Source organism: Pristiophorus japonicus, chromosome 3 (assembly GCF_044704955.1).
Source record: "Pristiophorus japonicus isolate sPriJap1 chromosome 3, sPriJap1.hap1, whole genome shotgun sequence".
NCBI classification, from domain to species: domain Eukaryota; kingdom Metazoa; phylum Chordata; class Chondrichthyes; family Pristiophoridae; genus Pristiophorus; species Pristiophorus japonicus.
Window position 1 is genome coordinate 167,902,543 of NC_091979.1, and position 25,336 is coordinate 167,927,878.

Consider the following 25,336-nt stretch of genomic DNA (forward strand, 5'->3'; position numbering starts at 1 on the left):
AGATGAGGGGAAATTTCTTCTCTGAAGGTTGTAAATCTATGGAATTCTCTGCCCCAGAGAGCTGTGAGGCTGGGTCATTGAATATGTTCAAGGCGGAGTTAGACAGATTTATGAGCGATAAGGGAGTAAAGGGTTTTGGGGAGCGGGCAGGGAAGTGGAGCTGAGTCCATGATCAGATCAACCATGATCTTATTGAATAGCGGAGCAGACTAATCCTGCTCCTATTTCTCAGCCATTCAGCCAATTAGACCATGGCCGATCTGTACCTTAAAGTCTTATCTGCCCACCTTGGTTCCATATCCTGTAATACCCTTGCCCAACAAAAATCTACCAATCTCAGTTTTGAAATTTTCAATTGACCCCCAGTCTCAACAGCTTTTTGAGGGAGAGAGTTGCATATTTCCACTACTCTTTGTATGAAGGTGTGCTTCCTGTCATCACCCCTGAACAACCTAGCTCTAATAGTAAGGTCATGCTCCCTTGGTCTGGACTCCTCCACCAGAGGAAATAAATTCTCTCGATCTATCCTTTAATCATCTTAAATACCTCAATTATATCACCCCTTAACCTCTAGACTCAAGGGAATACAAGCCTAGTCCATGCGACCTTTCCTCATAATTTAACCCTTTTAGCCCTGGTATAATTCTGGTGAATCTGCGTTGCACCTCCTCCAAGGCCAATATATCATACCTAAAGTGTGGAGCTCAAAACTGAACATACTACTCCAGATGTGGTTTAACCAGAACTTTATAAAAGTGTAGCATAACTTTCACCCCTTTGTATTCCAGCCCCCTTGAGATAAAGACCAACATTTAATTAGCCTTTTTAATTCTTTGTTAGTGATTTCTGCACATATACCCCTAAATCTCTCTGCTCCTCTACAGTTCCTAGCATCTCACCATTTGGAAAATACTCTGATCTAGATTTCTTAGGTCCAAATTGGATGACCTCACACTTTCACATGTTGAATTCCATCTGCTACAGTTTTGCTCACATACTTAATGTATTAATGTCCCTTTGCAACTTTCTGCTTCCAACTACACTACTGACTGTGCCACCTACTTTGATGTCATCAGCAAACCTGGGTATACAGCTCTCTATTCCTTCATCTACGTCATTTATAAATATAGTGAAAAGCTGAGGCCCCATTACAGATCCCTGGGGGACACTACTAGTCACATCCTGCCAATTGAAGGACATACCCATTGTCTCTACTCTCTGTCTCCTAGTTTCCAATCTTCTAACCAGTTCCCTACCCATATCAAAAGTTTGCCTCCAATTCAATGTGCTTCCATTTTGCCTATCAGTCTCTCGTGCGGTGTGGTATCAATCTTTTTACAAACATTTGAAACAGTGAATAATGACAGATTTTTAAAATATTGTTTTGAGGGATGGGGAGCCAACAACGTTTGTCAGGACAAGGATGATAGAGGAATGGGCCTCAGTACCGGATAGGATGCCATGCTTTTGTTACCTACAGACTTAACAATTCCAATGCTCTCCTGGCTAGCCTCCCAACTTTCATCCTCCATAAACTTCAGCTCATCCAAAACTGTGCTGCTCGTATCCTGACTCACACCAATTCCCGTTCACCCATCAAACCTATGCTCACTGACCTATATTGGCTCCCATCCAGTAACACCTCAAATTTAAAATTTGCATCCTTATGTTCAAACCTTTAGCGCTCCCTATCTCTATAACCTCCTCCAGCCCTACAAACCGCGAGAAATCTGTGGTGCTCCAATTCTGGCCTCTTGTGGATCCCCAATTTCCTTCGCCCCTCCATTGTGGCCATGCCATCAGTTGCCTAGGTCCTCAGCTCTGGAATTACCTTCCTAAACCTCTCCTCCTTTCTACTTGTCTTTCTTTCAGTAAGCCACTCCTTAAAACCTACCTCCTTGACTAGTTGTTTGGTCACCTGTCCGAATATCTCCGTATGTGGCTCATTGTCAGTTTTTATATGTTAACGCTTCAGTGAAGTGCTTTGGGACATTTTACTGTGTTAAAAGGTGCTATATACATGCAAGTTGTGTTGATAGTAACATTTTTGTGAGTCGCATTTAATGGCAGAACTAGAAAGGCATTTGTATAATCAAGTCTGAAGGCAACAAAGGCTTTCAGTGACAGTGGGTGAGACGGGGGTAGAGGAATGTGATGATATGGAGGTGAAAACACACAAGTAGGTTTCCTGCGTAGTCATTACCCTTAATAATAAAAAAAATGTCTCTCTAACAGATAGAGGTGAAGTGTTGCAGGATGAAATAATTTTTGTTACAAGTTCTCACAATACTGACCACCAGTGAGAAAAGACATTTTGTTACTTTTGCGCAATATCTAGAGAATTCATATGATCTGCTGTGAATCACAATCCTTTCATTTTTCCAGTTGTACCACAGGAAGTGAACAGAAGAGACATCGTGTTCCTTATCGACGGATCAGTTAATGTTGGGAATGTTAATTTTATTCATATCCGTGAATTCATCACCAGGTTAATTGAGAACTTGAACATTGGAAGTGACAGAGTACAAGTGGCTGTGGTACAGTACAGTGATGATGTAAAAACGGAATGCTATCTAAACAGTTACTCAACAAAAGCTGGGCTTGTGTCTCATGTGAGAGGGCTCAAAGTGAAAGGTGGCAGAATGGTTAACACTGGAGCAGCTCTGGACTTCGTCCTTAGAAACCACTTTACCAAATCTGCAGGAAGTAGGAAAGAGGAAGGTGTTCCTCAGATATTGGTGCTAATCACTGGTGGGAAGTCCAGGGATTATATCAAATCATCGGCAGATGTCCTGAAGCGAGCTGCTGTAATAACCTTTGCTGTCGGAGGCGGGAAAGCAGATCCAGCACAGATAAAAGTGATCGCAAGTGACCCCAGTTTGGTCTTCAAGGTAAAGGAATTCCGCTCTCTGCCTGATATACAGTCTCAGGTGATGACACCATTATCAGTATTGCCTGCTTTACAACAAATTACAGAAGAGCCAACTGTTACCATTAAGCAAGGTACTTGAATTAATTTTCCAGTATACACTTATTATTGCATTGGTCGTATACAATTATAAAGAATTTTCATACAAGATTACTTTATGCATAATAAAGTAAGCAAGCGCATGTAGAAAGCCCGAGCTTGCAGTGGATTTCAAAGGAGGTATGACGGCGTACTCTGAGGGTATGCCGCCACACCCACCACAAAACCCGGGCCAATATCAATGAAATGTGTAGCAAAGTACAGGTATGTCAATGTAGAAATTACAAATGGCGAACTTCACGTATAAATGCTTCATGTCTCACACTAAATTCCCATGTATGCTATTTTCTAATTTGGCTAACATTTCAGTGAATTCCAGAGGGAAGTGCTGCATTGTTGGCACAATTCCCATAAATCCCAAAGATTTTGTAAAATTATGTTTTGTGTCTCCATTAATTCCTTCCAACCTCTTTCAATATTCCAGGATCACACTATCTGGGCTTAGTGAGACCCTTGCACTTCCTTCCATTAACTTTTAAATATGATTTCCTTGTGGCTCTACACATTCTCCTCAAGTACTCCTACAGTATCACATCGACCTTCTTCTGAACAAACTGAAGCAAACTATTTATTAGGCATCTCTACCATATCCATATTCTTAATGTTCATCTTTAGGTGGCCACATCCCTTCTTTAACTCTACTGTAACTTGTGTGCTTATAAAATTATTGCTGTTTCTCTTTTTGTTCACTGCTAGTAATTATTCCTATTCCCTCTTTGCATTTTATAAACTACTTTTATACTTGCCTTTTACATTTTTTGTATGTCTCATATTATGCAGTTTGTTCTCTTTTATTTATTCAGAATTTTGATTTTTAAATGGTGTCTAACATGAGAGGGAATTATGAAGGAGTGAATAATGAAGAATCTTGAGAATTCTGGAATAATAATAAGATTTTCATCATTGCCTTATGGGTGCAATGCTACTCTTTTTCCTCAACCGAGGATTAACTCCACCGTGGTTGACAGGGCCCTTGGCCGTATTTGTCCCAAAACTAGTGGGAGGACAGAAGACTGGGAAGCTTTTAAAAGCCAGCAAAGAACGACTAAAAACATAATTAAGAAAGGGAAGATAGACGATGAAAGTAAACTAGCACAAAATATATAAACAGATAGCAAGAGTTTCTATAGGTATATAAAAAAGAAAAGGGTGGCTAAAGTAAATGTTGGTCCCTTAGCGGATGAGACCGGGGAATTAGTAATGGGGAACATGGCGATGGCAGAAACTCTGAACAAATATTTTGCATCAGTCTTTACGGTAGAGGACACTAACAATATTCCGACAGTGGATAGTCTAAGGGCTATAAGGGTGGAGGAACTTAACACAAGCACAATCACTAAGGAGGTGGTACTAGTAGGATAATGGGACTAAAGGCTGATAAATCCCCTTGACCTGATGGCTTGCATCCTCGGGTCTTAAGAGAAGTAGCGGCAGGGATTGTCGATGTAATTTACCAAAATTCCCTGGATTCTGGGGAGGTCCCAGCAGATTGGAAAACTGCAAATGTAATGCCCCTATTTAAAAAAGGTGGCAGACAAAAAGCAGGAAAGTATAGACCAGTTAACCTAACATCTGTGGTTGGTAAAATGTTGGAGTCCATTATCAAAGTAGCAGTAGCAGGACATTTGGCAAAGCAAAATTTGGTCAGACAGAGTCAGCATGGATTTATGAAGGGGAAGTCATGTTTGACAAATTTGCTGGAGTTCTTTGAAGATGTAATGAACAGGGTGGATAAAGGGGAACCAGTGGATGTAGTGTATTTGGACTTCCAGAAGCCATTTGCCAAGGTGCCACATAAAAGGTTACTGCACAAGATAAACATTTATGGGGTTGAGGGTAATATATTTGCATGGATAGCGGATTGGCTAAGTAACAGAAAACAGAGAGTCAGGATAAATGGTTCATTCTCTGGTTGAAACCCAGTAACCAGTGGGGTGCCGCAGGGATCAGTGCTGGGACCCCAACTACTTACAATCTATATAAACGACTTGGAAGAAGGGACTGACTAATGTAGCGAAGTTTTCTGACAATACAAAGATGGGAGGAAAAGCAATGTGTGAGGAGGACACAAAATCTGCAAACGGACATAGACAGGTTAAGTGAGTGGGCAAAAATTTGGCAGATGGAGCATAATGTTGGAAAGTGTGAGGTCATGTACTTTGGCAGGAAAAAAATCAAAGAGCAAGTTATTATATAAATGGAGAAAGATTGCAAAGTGCTGCAGTACAGCGGGACCTGGGGGTACTTGTGCATGAAACACAAAAGGATAATATGCAGGTACAGCAAGTGATCAGGAAGGCCAATGGAATCTTGGCCTTTATTGCAAAAGGGATGGAGTATAAAAGCAGGGAAGTCTTGCTACAGCTATACAAGGTATTGGTGAGGCCACATCTGGAATACTGCGTGCAGTTTTGGTTTCCATATTTACGAAAGGATATATTTGCTTTGGAGGCAGTTCAGGGAAGGTTCACTAGGTTGATTCTGGAGATGAGGGTGTTGACTTATGAGGAAAGGTTGAGTAGGTTGGGCCTCTACTCATTGGAATTCAGAAGATTGAGAGGTGATCTTATTGAAACGTATAAGATTATGAGGGGGCTTGACAGGGTGGATGCAGAGAGGATGTTTCCACTGATGGGGGTGACAAGAACTAGAGGGCATGATCTTTAAAACAAAGATGAGGAGAAATTTCTTCTCTCAGAGGGTTGTAAATCTGTGGAATTCGCTGCCTCAGAGAGCTGTGGAAGCTGGGACCTTGAATAAATTTAAGACTGAAATAGACAGTTTCTTAAACGATAAGGGGTTATGGGGAGCGGGCGGGGAAGTGGAGCTGAGTCCATGATCAGATCAGCCATGATCTTATTAAATGGCGGAGCAGGCTTGAGGGGCCGTACGGCCTACTCCTGTTCCTATTTCTTCTATTCTTATGTTCTTATTTCCCGCACTTCTGCTCTCACCTCTTCATCTCCTTCCAGAACCACAATAAGTTTCCCTTCCACTCCACCAGCCCCCACTCAATAAATCATCTTCCGCCACCTCCAGCGTGATGTCACCACCAAGCACATTTTCCCCTCTCCTCCCCTTTCAGCATTCAAAGGGATCACTCCCTCCAAGACACCCTGGTCCATTCTCCAATCACCCCCAACACCTTCTCCCTGTCCCACGGCACCTTCCCGTGCAAGCGCAGGAGTTACCTCGTCTGTTCCCACCATCCAGGGTCCTAAACACTTCTTGTAGGTGAAATAGTGATTTACTTGTACTCCTTTCAATTTAGTATACTGTATTTGCTGCTGACAATGTGGTCTCCTCCACACTGGAGAGACCAAACACAGATTGGGTGACCGCTTTGTGTAACACCTCTGTTCAGTCCGCAAGCTTGACCCCAAACTTCCGGTCGCCTGTCATTTTAAGTCTCCGCTCCACTCCCACTCTGACCTCTCTGTCCTTGGCCTCCGACACTGTTCCAATGAAGCTCAACAGAAGCTCGAAGAGCAGTTCCTCATTTTCAATTAGGCACTTTACAGCCTTCCAGACTCAACATCGAGTTCAACAATTTCAGATCATAACCACTGCTCCCATTTTTTCAGACAGCAGTTGCTGGTAAATGATTCTGCTTTTGTCATTTTCAGCTGCTCAAGGTGCATCTTTTGTTTTGTCACTTGTCCCATTACCATCAGCTTTTGCCTTGCACCATCATCCCTTTTGTCATTGAATTACTCCTCCCTTCCACCCGATCACTGATCTTCCCTTTTGTTCTCTCCTGCCCTCCCCTCTTTCCCTGCCTCTGTACTTGCTTAAACCTGTTACATCTCTAACTTTTTCCAGTTCTGATGAAAGGTTATTGACCTGAAAAGTTTCCTCTCTTTCTCTCTCCACAGATACTGATTGACCTGCTGCATATTTCCAGCATGTTCTCTTTTTAATTCAGTGGATATTGTGGCTGGGGTTTTCTACCTGTGCAATTGCTAGCGTATAATTTTCCTGTGCATTAAAATGAACGGGAGGAAAATTAGCTAATGCTTGAAGTGGAAAACTTAGGCCTATATTTTTATATTTAGGAATAATTTTGATAAATTGCAAGAAGGATACAGATAAACAACAGCAATTAACAAGAACTTACCCTTAATATATCACTATTAATGTAAGAAAATGTCACAAAATACTTCACAAAGTGGGAACTGATTTGAGCAGGATTATGGAGACGAGCTAGTGGAGATAGCTGAAGGTCAAGTCAAAAAGTTTTTTTAATTGGCTTTGGAAAATGGGGAGAGATGAGTTTAGGAAGAGAATTCCAGAGTGTGAGGGTGAAGTGGCCCAAATGTCTGCTATTGTTATGGGGAAGTGAGGGAGCGGGGTGGGGGGCATTGGGGAGACACACAGTAGACCAGAGGCAGTAAATGACACAGAACAGCAAAGTAGGGTTGGAGGAGGCTCCAGAGTTAGGGTGGAACAAATCCATGGAAGCCTTTGTCAATGAGAAGAAGTGTCTTGAAACCAACAGACTGAACTACTGGGAGCTAATGGAGTTCAACCAAGACAAGGACAATAGTTGATCAGGACTTAGTATGGGGATAGGATATGGACAGTTTATATAAGGCAGGGAGTGGGAGGCCAACAAGCAGGGTTTTGAAAAATATCAAAGTGGAATATGTATGAGGACTGTGGCAGCAGTGGAGGTAAGGTAGAAACAGAGAGAGGCAATAATTTGGAGGGTACAATTACGCTCTCTCAGTGAAAGACTGGATGTAAGATTTGAAGGTCACCTCAGAGGTAAAAAAGACGTCAAGGTTACACACCTTTTGCATTCAGTTAGAGAGCAGCTGAGATAGGAATGGCCTCGGATGCAAAGTTTGTGGAGGGAGCCAAACTTGATGGTTACAATCTTGACAATATTAAATTGCAGAAAGCTCTGGCTCATCTTATCATCATAAGCAGTCCCTCGAAATCGAGGAAGACTTGCTTCCACTCTAAAAATGAGTTCTCAGGTGATTGTACAGTCCAATACGTGAATTAAAGTCTCTGTCACAGGTGGGACAGACAGTGGTTGAAAGAAAGGGTGGGTGGGGAGTCTGGTTTGCTGCACGCTCCTTTTGCTGTCTGCGCTTGTTTTCTGCAAGCTCTCGGCAAAGAGACTCAAGGTGCTCAGCGCCCTCCCGGATGCTCTTCCTCCACTTAGGGCGGTATTTGGCCAGGGATTCCCAGGTGTTAGTGATGATGTTGCACTTTATCAAGGAGGGTTTGAGGGTGTCCTTGAAAAGTTTCCTTTGCCCACCTGGGGATCGCCTGTCATATACGAGTTCCGAGTAGAACGTTTGCTTTGGGAGTCTTGTGTCGTGCATGCGGACAATGTGGCCCGCCCAATGGAGGTGGTCGAGGGTGGTCAGTGCTTCAATGCTGGGGATGTTGGCCTGATCAAGAACATTGACGTTGATGTGCCTATCCTCCCAGGGGATTTGCAGGATGTTGTGGAGACATCGTTGGCAGTATTTCTCCAGCGATTTGAGGTGTCTACTGTATATGGTCCATGTCTCTGAGCCATACAGGAGGGCGGGTATCATTACAGCCCTGTAGACCATAAGCTTGGTGCCAGATTTGAGGGCCTGATCTTCGAACACTTTCTTCCTCAGGCGACCGAAGGCTGCGCTGGCACACTGGAGGCAGTGTTGGCCCTCATCGTCGATGTCTGCCCTTGTTGATAGTAGGCTCCCAAGGTATGGAAAGTGGACCACGTTGTCCAAGGCGGTGCCATGGATTTTGATGACCGGGGGTGGGGGGCAGTGCTGTGTGGCAGGGTCAGGTTGGTGGAGAACCTTTGGCTTATGAATGTTTAGTGTAAGGCCCATGATTTTGTATGCCTTGGTGAAGATGTTGACAATGGTTTGGAGTTCAGCCTCTGAATGTGCGCAGATGCAAGCATCATCCGCGTACTGTAGTTCGACGACAGAGGATGGGACGGTCTTGGATCTGGCCTGGAGGCAACAAAGGTTGAACAGATCCCACTGGTTCTATAGTTTAGTTCCACTCCAGCGGGGAGCTTGTTGAGCATGAGATGGAGCATTGCAGCAAGGAAGATCAAGAAGAGCGTTGGCGCGATGACGCAGCCCTGCTTGACCCCGATCCGGACATGGATTTGGTCTGTGGTAATTCCGTTGGTCAGGATCATGGCTTGCATGTCATCGTGGAGCAGGCAGAGGATGGCGACAAACCTTTGGGGGCAGCCGAAATGGAGGAAGATGCTCCATAGTCCCTTGCAGTTAACAGTGTCAAAGGCCTTTGTGAGATCAAAGAAGGCCATGTACAATGGTTGATGCTGTTCCTTGCATTTCTCTTGCAGTTATCGCACCATGAAGATCATGTCCGTTGTACCCTGTAGTGGACGGAATCTGCATTGTGACTCTGGGAGGAGCTCCTCAGCCACAGGGAGAAGACAGTTGAGGAGGATTCTAGCGAAGACTTTCCCGGTGGCCGACAACAGGGCGATTCCTCTGTAGTTGCCGCAGTCGGACTTGTTCCCTTTTTTAAAGATGTTCACGATTACGGCATCTCCGAGATCTCCAGGCGTGCACTCCACCTTCCAGATAAGAGAGATGAGGTCATGCATTCACGCCAATAGTGCCTTTCCACCATACTTTAGTGCCTCATGATGCCTTGTTATTCTTGAGCTGACGGATGGCCTTTTCTACCTTGTGCAGGGCTGGGGTTTTGCTGAGATGGTGGCGGGTAGCATGCTGCGCGATGGAGTCGAGGACCGAGTCAAAGACTGAGTCTCGATTAAGGAGATCTTCGAACTGCTTCTTCCAGTGAGCCTTGACTGTCTCGGTGTCCTTGATGAGTGTCTCCCCATTCTTGGCCAGCAGTGGGGTGGGCCTTGGGTGCTTGGGCCATAGCTGGACTTGACTGCAGTGAAATCTGTGGCTCATCTATAACTTGATCTTGGATAAGTAGTTGGATAGTATAGTGAGAGTTGTGGAATGAAGAGTGGTGGCCTAGCCCACTGAGACTATTGTGCACAATTCTTCTTACCAGGTTACTATGGGGTCATCTTGGTATTGGAGAAAGTATAGAACAGGTAAATTGTTTGGATAAGGCACTGGAAATCTTTACACTACAGAAAAGAAAGCTCAGGAGAGAACTTATGGAGGTATTCACGATTTTAAGAGGTATATCCAATATGTTTGCCGATAAATTCTTCAGCAGGAAACCTTCTGCAGATTACTACCTACCGCTCTCCCTCAGCTGATGCATCAGTACTCCTCCATGTTGAACACTTGGAAGAAGTATTGAGGGTAGCAAGGGCACAGAACGTACTCTGGGTGAGAGACTTCATTGTCCATCACCAAGAGTGGATGGATCAGTAGCACGACTACTTACCGAGCTGGCCAAGTCCTGAAGGACATAGCTGCCAGACTGGGCCTGCGGCAGGTGGTGAGAGAACCAACACAAGGGAAAAACCTACTTAACCTCGTCCTCCTCAATCTACCTGTCACAGATGCATGTGTCCATGAGAGTATTGGTAGGAATGATCACCGCACAGTTCTTGTGGAGACGAAGTCCCATCTTCACACTGAGGATACCCTCCATCGTGTTGTGTGGCACTACTACCGTGCTAAATGGGTTAGATTCCGAACATATGCTCAAAACTGGGCATCCATGAGGCACTGAGGGCCATCAGCAACTGCACACCACAATCTGCTTCCTCATGACCAGGTATATCCCTCAGTATATCATTACTATCAAGCAAGGGGGCCCACCCTGGCTCAATGAGGAGTGTAGAAGAGCATGCCGGGAGCAGCACCAGGCATACCTAAAAATGAGGTGCCAACCCGGTGAGGCTATAACACAGGAGTACATGCATGCTAACCAACGGAAGCAACATGTTATAGACAGGGCTAAGAGATTCCACAACCAACAGATCAGATTAAAGCTCTGCAGCCCAGCCACATCCAGTTATGAATGGTGGTGGACAATTCATCAACTAACGGGAGGAGGAGGCTCCATGAATATCCCCATCCTCAATGATGGCGGAGCCCACCACACAAATGCAAAAGACAAGGCTGAAGCATTTGCAACCATCTTCAACCAGAAATGCCAAGTGGATGATCCATCTCAGCCTCCTCCTGAGGTTCTCACCATTACAGAAGCCAGTCTGCAGCCAATTCGATTTATTCCATGTGATATCAAGAAATGCCTGAGCGCACTGGATACAGCAAAGGCTATGGGCCCCGACAACATCACGGGTGTCATGCTGAAGACCTGTGCTCCAGAACTAGCTGAGCTTCTAGCCAAGCTCTTCCAATACAGCTATAACACTAACATCTACCTGAAAATGTGAAAAATTGCCCAGGTATGTCCTGTGCACAAAAAGCAGGACAAATCCAATCCGTCCCATTACTACCCCATCAGTCTACTCTCAATCGTCAGTAAAGTGATAGAAGGTATCATCGACAGTGATATCAAGAGGCACCTACTCACCAATAACCTGCTCACTGATGCTCAGTTTTAGTTCCGCTAGGACCACTCGGCTCCAGACCTCATTGCAGCCTTGGTCCAAACACGGGCAAAAGAGCTGAATTCCTGAGGTGAGGTGCGAGTGACTGCCCTTGACATCAAGGCAGCATTTGACAGAGTGTGCCATCAAGGAGCCCTAGTAAAACTGAAGTCAATGGGAATCAAGGGGAAAACTCTCCAATGGCTGGAGTCATACCTACCACAAAGGAAGATGGTTGTGGTTGTTGCAGGCCAATCATCTCAGCCCCAAGACATCGCTGCAGGAGTTCCTCAGGGCAGGCATAGGCTGATAAGTGGCAAGTAACATTTGCGCCACACAAGTGTCAGCCAATGACTATAACCAGCGCCCCTTGACATTCAACGACATTACTATCGCAAATTGCCCCACTATCAACATCCTGGGGGTCACCATTGGGTCGAAACTTAACTGGACCAGCCACATAAATACTGTGGCAACAAGAGCAGGTCAGAGGCTGGGTATTCTGTGGTGAGTGTCTCACCTTCTGACTCCCCAAAGCCTTGCCACCATCTACAAGACACAAGTCAGGAGTGTGATGGAATGCTTGCCACTTATCTGGATGAGCGCAGCTCCAACACTTAGAAGCTCGACACTATCCAGGACAAAGCAGCCCGCTTGATTGGCACCTCATCCATCACCTTAAACATTCACTCCCTCTACCACCGGCGCACCATGGCTCCAGTGTACCATCAACAAGTTGCACTGCAGAAATTCGCTAAGGCTTCTTCGGCGGCACCTCCCAAACCTGTGACCTCTACCACCTAGAAGGAGAAGGACAGCAAGCGCATGGGAACGCCATCACCCTCCAACATCCCCTCCAAGTCACACACCATCCTGACTTGGAAATATATTGCCGTTGCTTCTTTGTCACTGGATCAAAATCCTGGAACTCCCTCCCTAATAGCACTGTAGGAGTACCTTCACCATGCGAACTGCAGCGGTTCAAGGTGGCGGCTCACCACCATCTTCTCAAGGGCAATTAGGAATGGGCAATAAATGGTGGCCTTGCCAGCGAAGCCCACATCCCAGGAACGAATAAAAAAAACAAGGGGACATGGATTCAAGTTAAGAAAAGAGGTGAACGTCCTTCTTAAACCACTGCAGTTCGTGTGGTGAAGGTACTCCCACAGCGCTATTAGGAAGGGAGTTCCAGGATTTTGATCCAGTGACAAAGAAGCAACGGAAATATATTTAACTACTGTACACAGAGTGTATTGTATATATGAATCTACATCACTCGGGAAACAGTGGGGGCAGCTAATGTCTGGAAATTAAGAAGGGTTCTGAACAGGTATTTAGCAGAGGATATTAATGAGGGTTATGAGAAATAAAGCAGTGTCTTGTATCATTTAAACTTTTGGGACTGGCCAGATGAACTCTAAAGGTCTCTTCTGATCTTGTACATTCCTATCATCAGAAGTAGCAGCTTGGGGAGTCTACACAGCCCAACTGTGTGAGGAAGCTAAGTTAATGTACACGCTTGATGCTGATCCATCTCAGCGATCTCTGGCTGTGTGTGCTACAATTAATTGAGTTCCCCCAAAAACACGATCAGTAACTCTTTCAATCCAGTGTTCTGGATGACTTCAGCATTTCTGTACAAAGGGAACTAAATATGTAAAAGCCACAGTAGAAATAGCTGGGAAGAAAAAGAAAGAAAATTAATCAGAATAGAAAGTTTTTGATTTTTAAACTGGTTTCCGAGTAAGAGGATTATTTAAAAGATAGAGGGGGAGAAATTGGGGAGCGCCCCATTTGGGGTGTTAACTTTTAAAAGTTTGAAAAATTGAACTTTAAAAAAATTCGGCCACCTCACCTTTAAGTATTGCCCCCAAAGCGCTCAGTCTCCCGATGGATGCCGCTTGCATCTGCCGGTGTTTATGCCCGGTGAAGCTGCAGGGTGCAGAACCCGAGTTCGGGTCCAGGGCACTACCGGGGTGATGCAAACGGAATAAGATGGGAGTCGATATTATTGCCACGCCGGGTCAGAACTCAGTTAGTGCCCCGTTATCATCCCCCTGAGGCGATAACCGGAGGCCCTAAGAAGGTCAATTTCTAGGCTTAGTTAACTATTTTGTTAAATAGTTCAACAAATCATTGAATTACTTGTCTGTGACAGTACCTTGTTTTTTTACAATAACTAGTTTTATAAGGCCCAACTTTGCCCAAGGCGTTTTATTCGGCTCACTGACCTGAAGCACGTCGACTTTGCGCGCTGGAAAGGGCGCCAGAAAAAAGGGGCCCCATCCTGGCCACTCTTCGGAGTCCCCGGAGTTGTGGCGTGGCGTGCAGTCTATAGGGGGGGGGGGGGGGCGGAGCAACAGGCCAGTGCAGAAAGCACTGCCGGCACCTGCACACATGCTCCTGCCCTCCCAGCGCGTCCTGTGGGCTGTGAGCAGGACCCGATGCTCGCAGCCCTTATCCCCGGCTGAAGGGACGCCCGATCTCGCCGCACCCTATTCCCAGCCGAGTGGCCTCCCGCACCGGCCGGCCGGCCCGCTGAGTTCCTGGGCGAGGTAGGACTTCGGTTCTATTTTTTATTTAGTGACTGTGCTTGAGATGTTTGATTGGGGGGCGTGGGAGGAGGAGGAGAGTTTTGCCGGGGGGGGGGAGGAAGAGAGTTGGGGAGGGGGGGGGGGGGAAGAGAAAGAGTGTATTGGGGGGGAGATAATATAACTATAACTATATAATATAACTATAAAAATAATTATCTGTATATTAAATAACCACTGCACCATTTTTGTAGAATGCTAACAATATTTTTTATATACAGAATACCTCTGCATTTTTTTTTGCATTTCTTGCTTCTATTTCCAACTATTGATAATGCAAGAGCAACTGAACATGTTGTTTTGTACTTGCCAAATACTGCAGTCATTCAACAGTTTAACAGTATGGGCGGGAGGAGGAGAGTTTTTGCAGGGAGAGAATAAGTGTTTTGGGGAGGGGGTGTTTGTTTTGTATACCAGCATCTCGCTCTCTCTCTCTCTCTCTCTCTCTCTCTCTCTCTCTCTCTCTCTCTCTGGCTACCTCCCTACCCCGCCCCAACCCCAGCAGCTCGCATTTCTCCGGTAGGATTTACTTCATTTTTTTTAGTATTTTAATTGTTTGAGTTTTTCCTTGCAATGTTTGGCGCTTGGTTGTTGAGGTCCTCTCCAGTTCCCTCCCCTCCCCTATCCTGCCCTAATGTCTGCCGAATGTGCACTGCTTTTTCTTCAGTGCCCGCAAGGTTTTTCAGAGCTGGCCACATACGCTGACCTAAGTCGATTTGGAGTAAGTTTTTGCTGGCCAAAGTGGCATAAATGGCCAAAACTGGCGTAAATGTCTGGGAACGCCCCCTTTTGAAAAAAAAATTGACCTAAAAAAAAATCGTACCTAACTGACTTACTCTGGGGCAAATTTTTGGGGGAAAATGGCATTTTTTAACTTACACCAGAAAAAACAACTTACTCCAAATCAATTGATGCAAGTCATGGGCAAAATTGGGCCCATAGGATCTGTTGTACATTACTTTGTGTATTCCTTTACAGTTTTGCCGAAAGAAAGGAGCGAGAGAGACATTGTGTTCCTCATCGATGGCTCAGACAATGTCGCCAACACAGACTTCTCTTTTGTCCGTGATTTTCTCACAAGTTTCACCGAAAACCTTGATATTGGAAGTGACAAGGTTCAAATAGGTCTGGTACAGTACAGCAATTACGCAGAAACGGAGTTCTACCTGAACACCTATTCTTCAGAAGATGAAATTGTGTCTCATGTGGAAGGACTCAGACTGAGAGGTGGGATGCCACTTAACACTGGGGCAGCTCTGGACTATGTCCTTAGAAATCACTTTACCAGATCTTCAGGAAGTCGGAAAGAGGAAGGTGTTCCTCAGATATTGGTGCTCATCACTGCTGGAAGGTCCAGAGATTATGTCAAATCATCTGCAGATGCACTGAAGCGAGCTGCTGTAACGATCTTTGCTGTAGGAGCCAGGAATACAGACCCAGTACAGCTAAAGGAAATCGCGAGTGATCCCAGTTTGAGCCTCAGTGTGCAGGAATACCGCTCTCTGCCTCATGTACAGGAACAAGTGATGATATCATTGTCAACGCTGCCTGCTTCACGAGAACCTACTGACAGGCCAACTCTTCCCATTAAACCAGGTATAGCAGTTAATTTGCTGCATTAGCACGAGTGTTAATACAACTATGAAGGGCTTTTATATGAGATTTTGCACTATATCAAAAACCTTTAATATTTTTGACCTGAAAAAATATTATTTTTCATCTCACTGTTTAAAGCAATAAAATATCACTGAACTGGAGAGTTGAGGATTTATTTGATGGAGTGGCTTAAAGCAAATGTATTAAGCATATGAGTAGATATGAATAAGGGTAAAAACAGAAAATGCTGGAAACACTCAGCATCTGCGGACTCCACAAGTAGCCAAGGTACTTTTGAACAAACATAGACTGTGTGTTTTTCAGTTAAACACAGGACAATGAATTATTTTTGTATTCAAGCTATAAAAGTTAAAGAGCCATGACAGCCAGTGAAAAGATAGCGAGAAGATTGGATCTGCTCATTAAGTTGAGTTCGTAAAACTAGAGCATAAAATCTAGGTTACAGAACTGAGGTAGTGCTGCATTGTCGGAGGTGCTGTTCTTTGAATGAGATGTTAAACAGAGTCTGCCCGCTCAAGTGAATTTAAAAGATCTCATGACAATATTTCACAGAAGAGCACGGAGTTCTCCTCAGTGTTCTGGCCAATATTTATCCCTCAACCATCACCATCTAAAAACAGATTGGCCTGGATTTTGCACTCAGTGGCGAATGGATGGCACATGTTGTTCATTACAACTTACACTTACACTGGTTTGTGTACGGGTGGTGGGGTTAAAAGTGGCAAAAATGGCAGCACATTGCGAAACCGGCTTCAACCCACCAGCTTCCACATTAGACTGGAGCCCGTTGGGCTGCTTGCGAACCAGCTCATCTGGAAAGGTGGGTTGACAATCAACATATGTAAATTGCTCAATTAGTGCGATACTGACCTACATTTTTGTGCTTAACTTCGGGTCCACAGGTTTCCTGGGCTTCCTGGAACTCACCAGTGAAAGCAAGGCGAGTACACAGCAGCAACGAAGGAGCTAATCTCAGGGAAATACAACAATAAATACTCAGTACTCATAGCTGCTTTCTTAGCTGCTAGTGGGAACGGGTTTGTTCACAGTACATTTGCTGAGAGGTTAGTTTCTACACTTTGGAGGTTTGATCTATCAGATCAGGATGGGTGCCGCTTATGCTGCCTTAGATTGGACCTCCGATGAAGACCAAGTTGACCAGCAGCAACCTACTGGTCACAGACCTGTAGCTCCACAGGAAACAGAACAACAGCAGAGAGGTACAGCTCGCAGGAGGCCATATCCGGCACACACAGCGTATAGGCAACAGATAAGCTTCCTCAACATGTCCGAACAGCAGTGTGTCAGGAGGCTCAGGGTTTTGCGTCAGTTTGTGGCAGACATTTAAAGCCAACAGGAACAAAACCTGCTGCCAGCTGGGCCTGGTGGCCATGCTTTGCCAGTGGCTCTCAAAGTCACCACTGCCCTCAACCTCTTTGTTTCTGGCTCCTTCCAGGGCTCTTTGGACATTTTCTGGATTTTGCAGTTGGCAGCACACAAATACATACAGGTGACTGATGGTTTGTTCGCTAAGGCTGCCAATTATGTCAACTTTGCCTGCGATGACGCCAGTCAGAGTGAACGGGTGCTCGGGTCAGTGGCTCTGGTTGGCTTCCCACAGGTGCAGGTATCATCGACTGCACAATGCGGCAATTAAGGCACCCACAGATCACCTGGGAGTGTTCATCAACTGCAAGGGCTTTCATTCCATCAATGTACAGCTGGTGTGCTACCACAAAACCATCATTATGCAGGTGTATGCACGATTTCCAGGCAGCTGCCATGATGCTTTCATCCTGCGGAAGTCCAGACACCCAGACGTCTTCGCACCTGGAAGCAGACTTACCAGGTGCTAGGAGACAAGGGTTAGCCACTTACCTCTCAGAAACCCAAGGAATGAGGCCAACTAGCATTGCACTGAATACCCTATCACCACCAGATGTGTCATCGAACAAGCTTGAAGGTGCCTGGTCAGATCTGGAGGTACTGTTCAGTACACATCAGCCCGGGTCTCCAGAATGGTGATAGTGTACTGTGCTCTTCACAATATTGCCCAGCAGCGCAGTTTGGACCTGCAGAAGGACCAAGATGCAAAGCACAGAGACACTTCAGAGGATTCTGAGGAGGCGGAAGGTGATGAGGGCAATGCACTACCAGCAGCGCACATTGCTGCCTGGGATTTCTGCGTTGCCCTGCTTATTGCGTGGTTCACTTAGGTTCCACCAGTGCACCAATCTAACAACCACATGCAAAAGCCACTTTTGTCCCCCACCCTCTGTCAATGCCACTAATACAAAGCAGTTCTGTCAACAACCAAGCATCCTTTTCATATCCAGTCATTGGTCGCCGTCAATTCAGGGGTCTTCCCATTCATCATCCAACAACTGAAAAGGCCACATGCCAGCCAGTAATCAAAAATGGACAAGGCAGGAAAGTGATGCAAAAAAATAATATTTATGTGCTTCAAGTAAAGAATAGCAACTTAACAATAGAACAATGTCTAAGACACTCATGTGCAATAACTTGTGCAGCTACAAATCTTTAATCTTATTTCCTAGCACTTGTACATGGTACAACCTTAATGGCTTGAGCGGAGGTAGAGGCAGACTGCTCAGATCCCTGCTCTGACTGTTGAGCTGCTCTTGGCCCACAACCTCTGGGTTATGGAGCCACTGAGGGCTCTGCCAAAGACTGCTCCACCTGCAACATCTCATGGCCTAGCCGCACTTCACTGCTACCACAATGCTGCAGAACACTTTGCTGTAGATCATTGGGGCGCTGTAAAGACAAGGCTAGGGTATTGTTCATCCTACTTAAGATGGCATCCAGAGTCTGCAAGCCATTGTTCCAAGCTTGCATGCACTGGTTCAATTGCCGTGTTTGATGCTCCATGGATTTGACCACTCCATTCATGGAAGAAGATATCATCGCACCGGCCTGCAACAGAAACCCACTCATGCTTGAGGTGGATCCTCTAATCTCTCTGCAATGACAGTGTGCTTGGAAGGCCTGTCACTACATTGCACATTCTCTGCTGCTCCTCAATGATTATCCTCTTCATCGATGGCCCACGTGTAGGGGGTGGTGGTTCTGTCAGGTTCACCTTCTGACTCTGAGCGGTTGTGAGTCGCTCCCACTCCCTGGTTCTCGAGCTTGGATTTATTAATCAGGGTGTGATAAAGTGCAGCAGACAACCGTTTTGTATAAAGAAGGTATGGATTTTATTCAAGAAGAATGAATACACCTTTGATTAAAAACTGAGAAAACTTATTACTTTAAATGAGAGAAAACGTATCACTCTAATGGGGAATCCTTTACTCAAACACAAGAGAATACAGAGCAGTGCAATACCTCCCACCTCCCAATCCCCCTATCTAACTAGGTTAGGCTCTGGGGCTTCAGGGACTATGCTCACCAATCCTTCCTGGACAGTCGGTAATGGGTCACGGTTTTGAGGTTCGTTGGATTTTGTTGATTCGGCTAGCCGTATCCCGAAAGTAGGAGAGGACTTCTTGCTACGTGTTCTTCAGTTGGGTAGTGTCCGCTGATGCAGTAGGGCGCTTATTGGATCTATGGGGTAAATACCCACTTTCTTCCTTCAGCAGTAGGTTTTACAGTTCTTTTAGGTAATGTTTTACCCGTTGGTAGCTCAGGGATAGCTTGTAGAGTGGAAACAGCTTGCGAATCTTCAGGTTTTCGTCGAGTTGACTTCGGTTTTGAAATCGTTGGTTGCGGTGGCTCAATATTAACAATTTTGTTGCTGGTAATATCTTGGTGGTTGTTTCATGAGCCTCTTGCTGTCGCGGTGTGCTTGGTTTCCTGGTTGCTTGCGATACTATCTTGGTTGATGTTCTGAAGAACCAGGTTAACGAAGCTGGTGTGTTGATCTTGAAGTCTGCCAGGTCTGAAGCATACGAAGCTGGTGCAGAAGCAAAGTGCAGTTCTGACTGTAAAGCAGGCCTCAATTATACCCGTAGAACCTTCCTTATCTGTGTGCCAAATCAACCTTGGTTCTTTGTTTGAGTTTTTCAGCCCAGCTTACTGAAACTTGATTAAGTGTTTTTAATCTGGCGTTGATAGACTTTTCTGAGCTGACGAGCACTTGTCAATTGCTGGAATTATCTGTTGGTTTCAAGTGCCAATTGTTAAAGTTAGTTTCTGGTGTTGAGCTGTCTGCCTGGGCACCAGCTTTCTATGCAGGCCGGAAAAGTAATTAGCATTATGCATGTGTTGGATGGGTTTTTGTGCTTCGATTGAAACTACTTCCTTGGATCGATTGTTGAAATGTAAATGTTTCTAGGGGCAGGTTTCGAGGGGAAACATTTCCCCAGACAATTTGATTAATTCAAATGTCCCCAGACAGCTTGATTAGCTCCAGTGTCCAAACTGGCCTTTTAGAGGTTGAACCCACCCCTTTTCTTGCAGATCCAACATTCGCCTTTTAAAAATCCCAAATTTGGTTAAAACTCGTAGATTTCTTCCATAAGCATTTTAGGATCCCAAACCTTCTGCTTAATAGTCCCAGATCGAATTTCCTTTTTAATGAGTCCAAACACTGGGGGATTTCCACGAATTTTAGAATCTTGCACACGGGATAAAGCATCTGTGTCGAGCTGATCAGAGCTCTGAGAGGGTTTTGCCCTCCGACGCGGATTCTCCACTGCTGGCCCTGACTCTACCACCTGCTCTCACTCACTTGTGAAATGTGAGTCACCCGCTGAAAACCCAACTATCTCTCTTACTGGTCTCACCGAAGAGAGAGCAAAGGACCTGGTGCATGGTCTGCATGAGTCCTGTGATGGTGCACCCACAAAACAATTGTGCTCCTCTGAGGAATCATTGTCCACGACCTCCATCAACTCCTGCTGCATGCGTGAAGATCCTGTGGGAGATAAAAGACATGAATGAGTACAGTCAATTTAATAATCTTGCAAGTTATCATTATGAACATGATAATATTTCACGCGCTGTGGCTCAGTGGGTAGCACCCTCGCCTCTGAGTCATAAGGTTGTAGGTTCAAGTAGCACTCCAGGAACATGACTGAGTGTTATATGACATGTATCTGGCTAATATTTAATTGTGCCACCAGAAAGCTGGAAGGCTCCCATCTCTCCTCCGATGGCAAGAGACGCTGAGACTTGGCTGATCTCCAGCGTCTCCTCCTGTATTTGTGAGTTGTGAGATCTGTGGAGGGCCAGCTTCAGTTCTCTGCCTCTCCCTGTTGTTCTGTACTCTCTTCTCTTGCAAGGAGGGAAAGAACAGACCTATGAGTGAGTGTAATGCTATGTGTGCAACTGATGGATGAAGTGCATTTGGTGAGGATGGCTGAGGTTAAAGCATTTAATTACATAAGGATGAGGGTGAGTGAGAGATAGATGGGGAGTTGAGGAAGTGCATGAGTGTCAACTGTGGCTTAGTGGGTAGCGCACTCGCCTCTGGGTCAGAAGGTTGTGGGTTCAAGTCCCACTCCAGGGACTTGAGCACCTAGATCAAGGCTCACACTCCAGTGCAGTGCTGAGGGAGTGCTGCACTGTCGGAGGTGCCGTCTTTTGGATGAGACATTAAACCGAGGCCCCGTCTGCTCTCTCAGGTGGATGTAAAAGATCCCATGACACTATTTTGGAGAAGAGCAGGGGAGTTATACCCGGTGTCCTGGACAATATTTATCCCTCAATCAACTTAACAAAAACAGATTATCTGGTCATTATCACATTGCTATTTGTGGGAGCTTGCTGTGCGCAAATTGGTTGCCGCGTTTCCTACATTACAACAGTGACTACACTCCAAAAGTACTTCATTGGCTGTAAAGTGCTTTGAGATGTCCGGTGGTCGTGAAAGGTGTTATATAAATCCATGTCTTTCTTTTCTTTTTTCATAGACAGAGAGGGATGGGTGCACCTGCAAAGTAAGTTGGTGTGAAAAGTAATGTGTTAGAGCGGGCTGGAGAAGGTAGAGTGAGGGGGTTGGGGCGGTGCGCACAGGATGTGCAACTAAACACATCTTTCTTGACCTGCTTAGGTCATTAAACCGCTTCCTGCACTACATGCAGGAGCGTGGCACTATGTTCTTGTTGCTCACATCCTCTGCTACCTCGAAGCATGCTTTCTTGTTTTCTGCTGCAAGTTTTCTCCTATGCCCCTCCTAGTCCTCATAGCCCACAGCAACACATCCAGGGAGACAACATTGAACCAGGGTACAGCCTTTGCGGTCCTCCTTCCATTATTCTCCTTTCTCCTTTCTTCCCCAGAACTCCAAACACCTCCAAATTGTATCTTTGTATTGTCCCTTTAAATATTGGAGTTGAGATCGCATCATGTGGGTCCGTAACATGCCTGCTGCCACAGTTTGGAAGGGACATACGGAAGTAAAATGATATTGAGGTGGCTGGGTTAAAAGCCACTGGTAGACGAGCTTAACATATTTCCAGGTTTCTCACGCAACATTAAACCCCCCTCGCCCCAGCTAAGTTAATATTAGGTTTCCATAGATTAAAAAATAGAAAAGAGCTGCATATATAAAAGTCATCAAGAAAAGAATCACATTGCAATTCTTACTTTTTTCCACTCAACGAGATGGATAGTTGTATTATATCCATATTTTAGTTATATGCTTGTTCGTTGATTGTTTAATAATTTTGACTAAGATTTCAAACTTAAAATAAGGTCTGTTGTGATGGTCTATCACTTTAAAAGATTGGAAAAACATCTTACAGATCAATAGAATAAATTTCAGTAGTTTAAAAATAATTAAAAAGACAGGGCTTGCTGTTCATTATCCTGGCCATGTTATTTAAAGCTTACCTAGATCTTAAGGCAAGGATAGACCTTCTGGAAGTTATGGGGTGATGGGACTCACCCATGAGAGTGATCTAAGATATCAGACCTCAAATAATCCATAGCAAGGGTGGAAAAGATCCAAAATCATATCTCACCCATACATGTATATTTTTTTAAAAAAGGAAATGGAAAGAACATCAATTAGAACTTGAGATAATTATTAAACTACGGATGGCAATTCCTCTTTAATGGATAAAGCCAGTTAAATATTTCAACAGATTATAGCTCTGCACATCTGTGACACTGTATTTTTTTCCACTTCTAGCAGAAAGAACAAGCAATATAGATGTTGTGTTCCTTATCGATGGATCAGACAATGTTGGCAACACAGATTTCTCTTTTGTCCGTGATTTTCTCACAAGTATAATAGAAAATCTCGATATTGGAAGTGACAAAGTTCAAATAGGTCTGATACAGTACAGCAATTATGCAGAAACGGAGTTCTACCTGAACACCTATTCTTCAGAAGATGAAATTCTGTCTCATGTGGAAGGACTCAGACTGAGAGGTGGGATGCCACTTAACACGGGGGCAGCTCTGGACTATGTCCTTAGAAATCACTTTACCAGATCTTCAGGAAGTCGGAAAGAGGAAGGTGTTCCTCAGATATTGGTGCTCATCACTGCTGGAAGGTCCAGAGATTATGTCAAACCATCTGCAGATGCACTGAAGCGATCTGCTGTAACGATCTTTGCTGTAGGAGCCAAGAATACAGACCCAGTACAGCTAAAGGAAATCGCGAGTGACCCCAGTTTGGGCCTCAGTGTGCAGGAATACCGCTCTCTGCCAAATGTACAGGAACAAGTGATGATATCATTGTCAACGCTGCCTGCATCACGAGAACCTACTGACAGGCCAACTTTTCCCATTAAACCAGGTACGTCAGTTAATTTGCTGTATTAGCACGAGTGTTAATACAACTATGAAGGGTTTTCATGATATTTTACACTGTATTGAAAACTTTTAATCCTGTTTGCCAGCTACGTCGTGGCCTCAGCAAAAGTAGTTATGGTTTGTATTAATATCTAAAGGTCTAGATAAACAGTATAATTCAACTGGGGATGTTGAAGGTTTCTTTGATGGTGTAATTTGAAAAAATGTCATATCAGGAGTTACTAATTTAGGATCTTCATTACAGAGAGGCAATAAGTGTTAAACTACGAATTTAGCTCTTATTGGATGACTAGCATCAGTTAAACACTGTACAAACTCCTAGCATAACAACTCCAATGGTCACTGCTATTTTGAAGTGAGCTTCTCCTTTCAAATGAGGCTGCAACGTCAGAAGTCCTTTTAAATAAATCAGTTTTAATTACTGTTAACATCCTTTGTTTTGTTGAGGGAGTATGGAACATCAGAAGACTCGGGCTAAACCAACTTAAATTACTTTAGTTTATTCTCACAAGACTTTAAACCTAGTGACTCATGTGCCTGTTCCCTATGAAGGTGATTGTACAGCTTATGTACATGCATAGTCAAATAATGGATATAATCTGGGATGTGAACTGAAAGTACTGTTTTAAGAATAGATGGGAGACTCACAGAACCTATCTCTCTTGAAAGAGGAATAAGAGAAAGAGGAATGAGGCAGACCTGGCCACTGTCATCCATTATATTCAATGTCTTCGTCAAGAATGTCTTGGATTGAATCAAAAAGGAGGGTCTTGTAGCACATGTTCTGGGCATTTCTGAAAGAGGTGCAGTATTCCTTTGTTTAAATAATATTTTATTGTTAGTTGAATCAGCTGGGGATCTAGTGAATAATAGGCTAACCAGTGAGGTGTGTTGGTGGCTGCTCTCAGTGCAGAATTATGGCTTTGCATGATTGGTACAAATTTCATGGATCTGCTCTCGATATTATTTTAGGTTCAGTATGACCTGCCATATCCCTGCTGTTGTTACAGGGTAAACTCACTTCCAGGTCTGCTGTCCTTGAGCCAGCTGTAATCATACCCAGCCTGGAGCCTCTCAATGTCTCTGATTGACTAGAGAGTGTGTGTCCAGAGGAAGAGAGCAAAACAACATAATGTAACCTCTTTTAATCAAAGTTGCTATGGTGAATGTAACCCCCCGCCTTTTGTGTGGAAGCTCATAGCACCTGTATTGTCTGTCCAAATAAGTTCCCTGCAGGGACACACTGGATGCAAAGCATTCGATCATCAGGGTGAAAACTCCATGGAAGTTAATCAATAAATTTCAATTGTCTCAAAGCTAATGCAAAATGAAAAATCAAATAGTTTGACAGCTGTCCCATTTTCCCTTTGGGATAGCTCATTAAAATGTCTATTCACTCAGGCCTTCAGCCAGCAGCTACTGGCTTTCTAATGTTAAAAGAACACTGCATACCTCGGAGCTAACTCTTTGTGAATGTAATGTCAATATCATTACATAAATTGAAATAAAATCCCTTCCATGCCATACAGATAAAAGTCCCAAAATGTACAACAGCTCAGAGAGGGATCTTGAAGGTATTCATTAGAATGTTCAATGCATGGGCGATGTTAACCTTCATTTTGATTGGCCAGGGTAGCCTTGAGGAAGAATTCCTAGAATGTATCCCTTGAACAGTATGTTGCAGAACCAACCAGGGAGCAGGCTATCTTAGATCTAGTACTGTGTAATGAGACAGGATTAATACATGATATCGTAGTAAAGGATCCTCTAGGAATAAGTGACCATAACATGCTTGAATTTCAAATTCAGTTGGAGGATGAGAAAGTTGGTTCTCAAACCAGGCTCCTAAGCTTAAATAAAGGATACTACAAAGGTATGAGGGCA

The 25,336-nt window shown here is 44.5% G+C and overlaps 1 protein-coding gene across 1 annotated transcript in view; it reads left to right on the forward strand.

The window, feature by feature from the left end:
• Positions 1 to 25,336, forward strand: part of col6a3 (collagen, type VI, alpha 3) — a 227,734-nt gene that overhangs the window by 79,007 nt on the left and 123,391 nt on the right. The window contains exons 13-15 of the mRNA XM_070873789.1: positions 2,386 to 3,003; positions 15,083 to 15,700; positions 22,824 to 23,435. Of these exons, the coding sequence (XP_070729890.1) occupies positions 2,386 to 3,003; positions 15,083 to 15,700; positions 22,824 to 23,435 (1,848 nt within the window). The remainder of the gene's footprint in view (positions 1 to 2,385; positions 3,004 to 15,082; positions 15,701 to 22,823; positions 23,436 to 25,336) is intronic.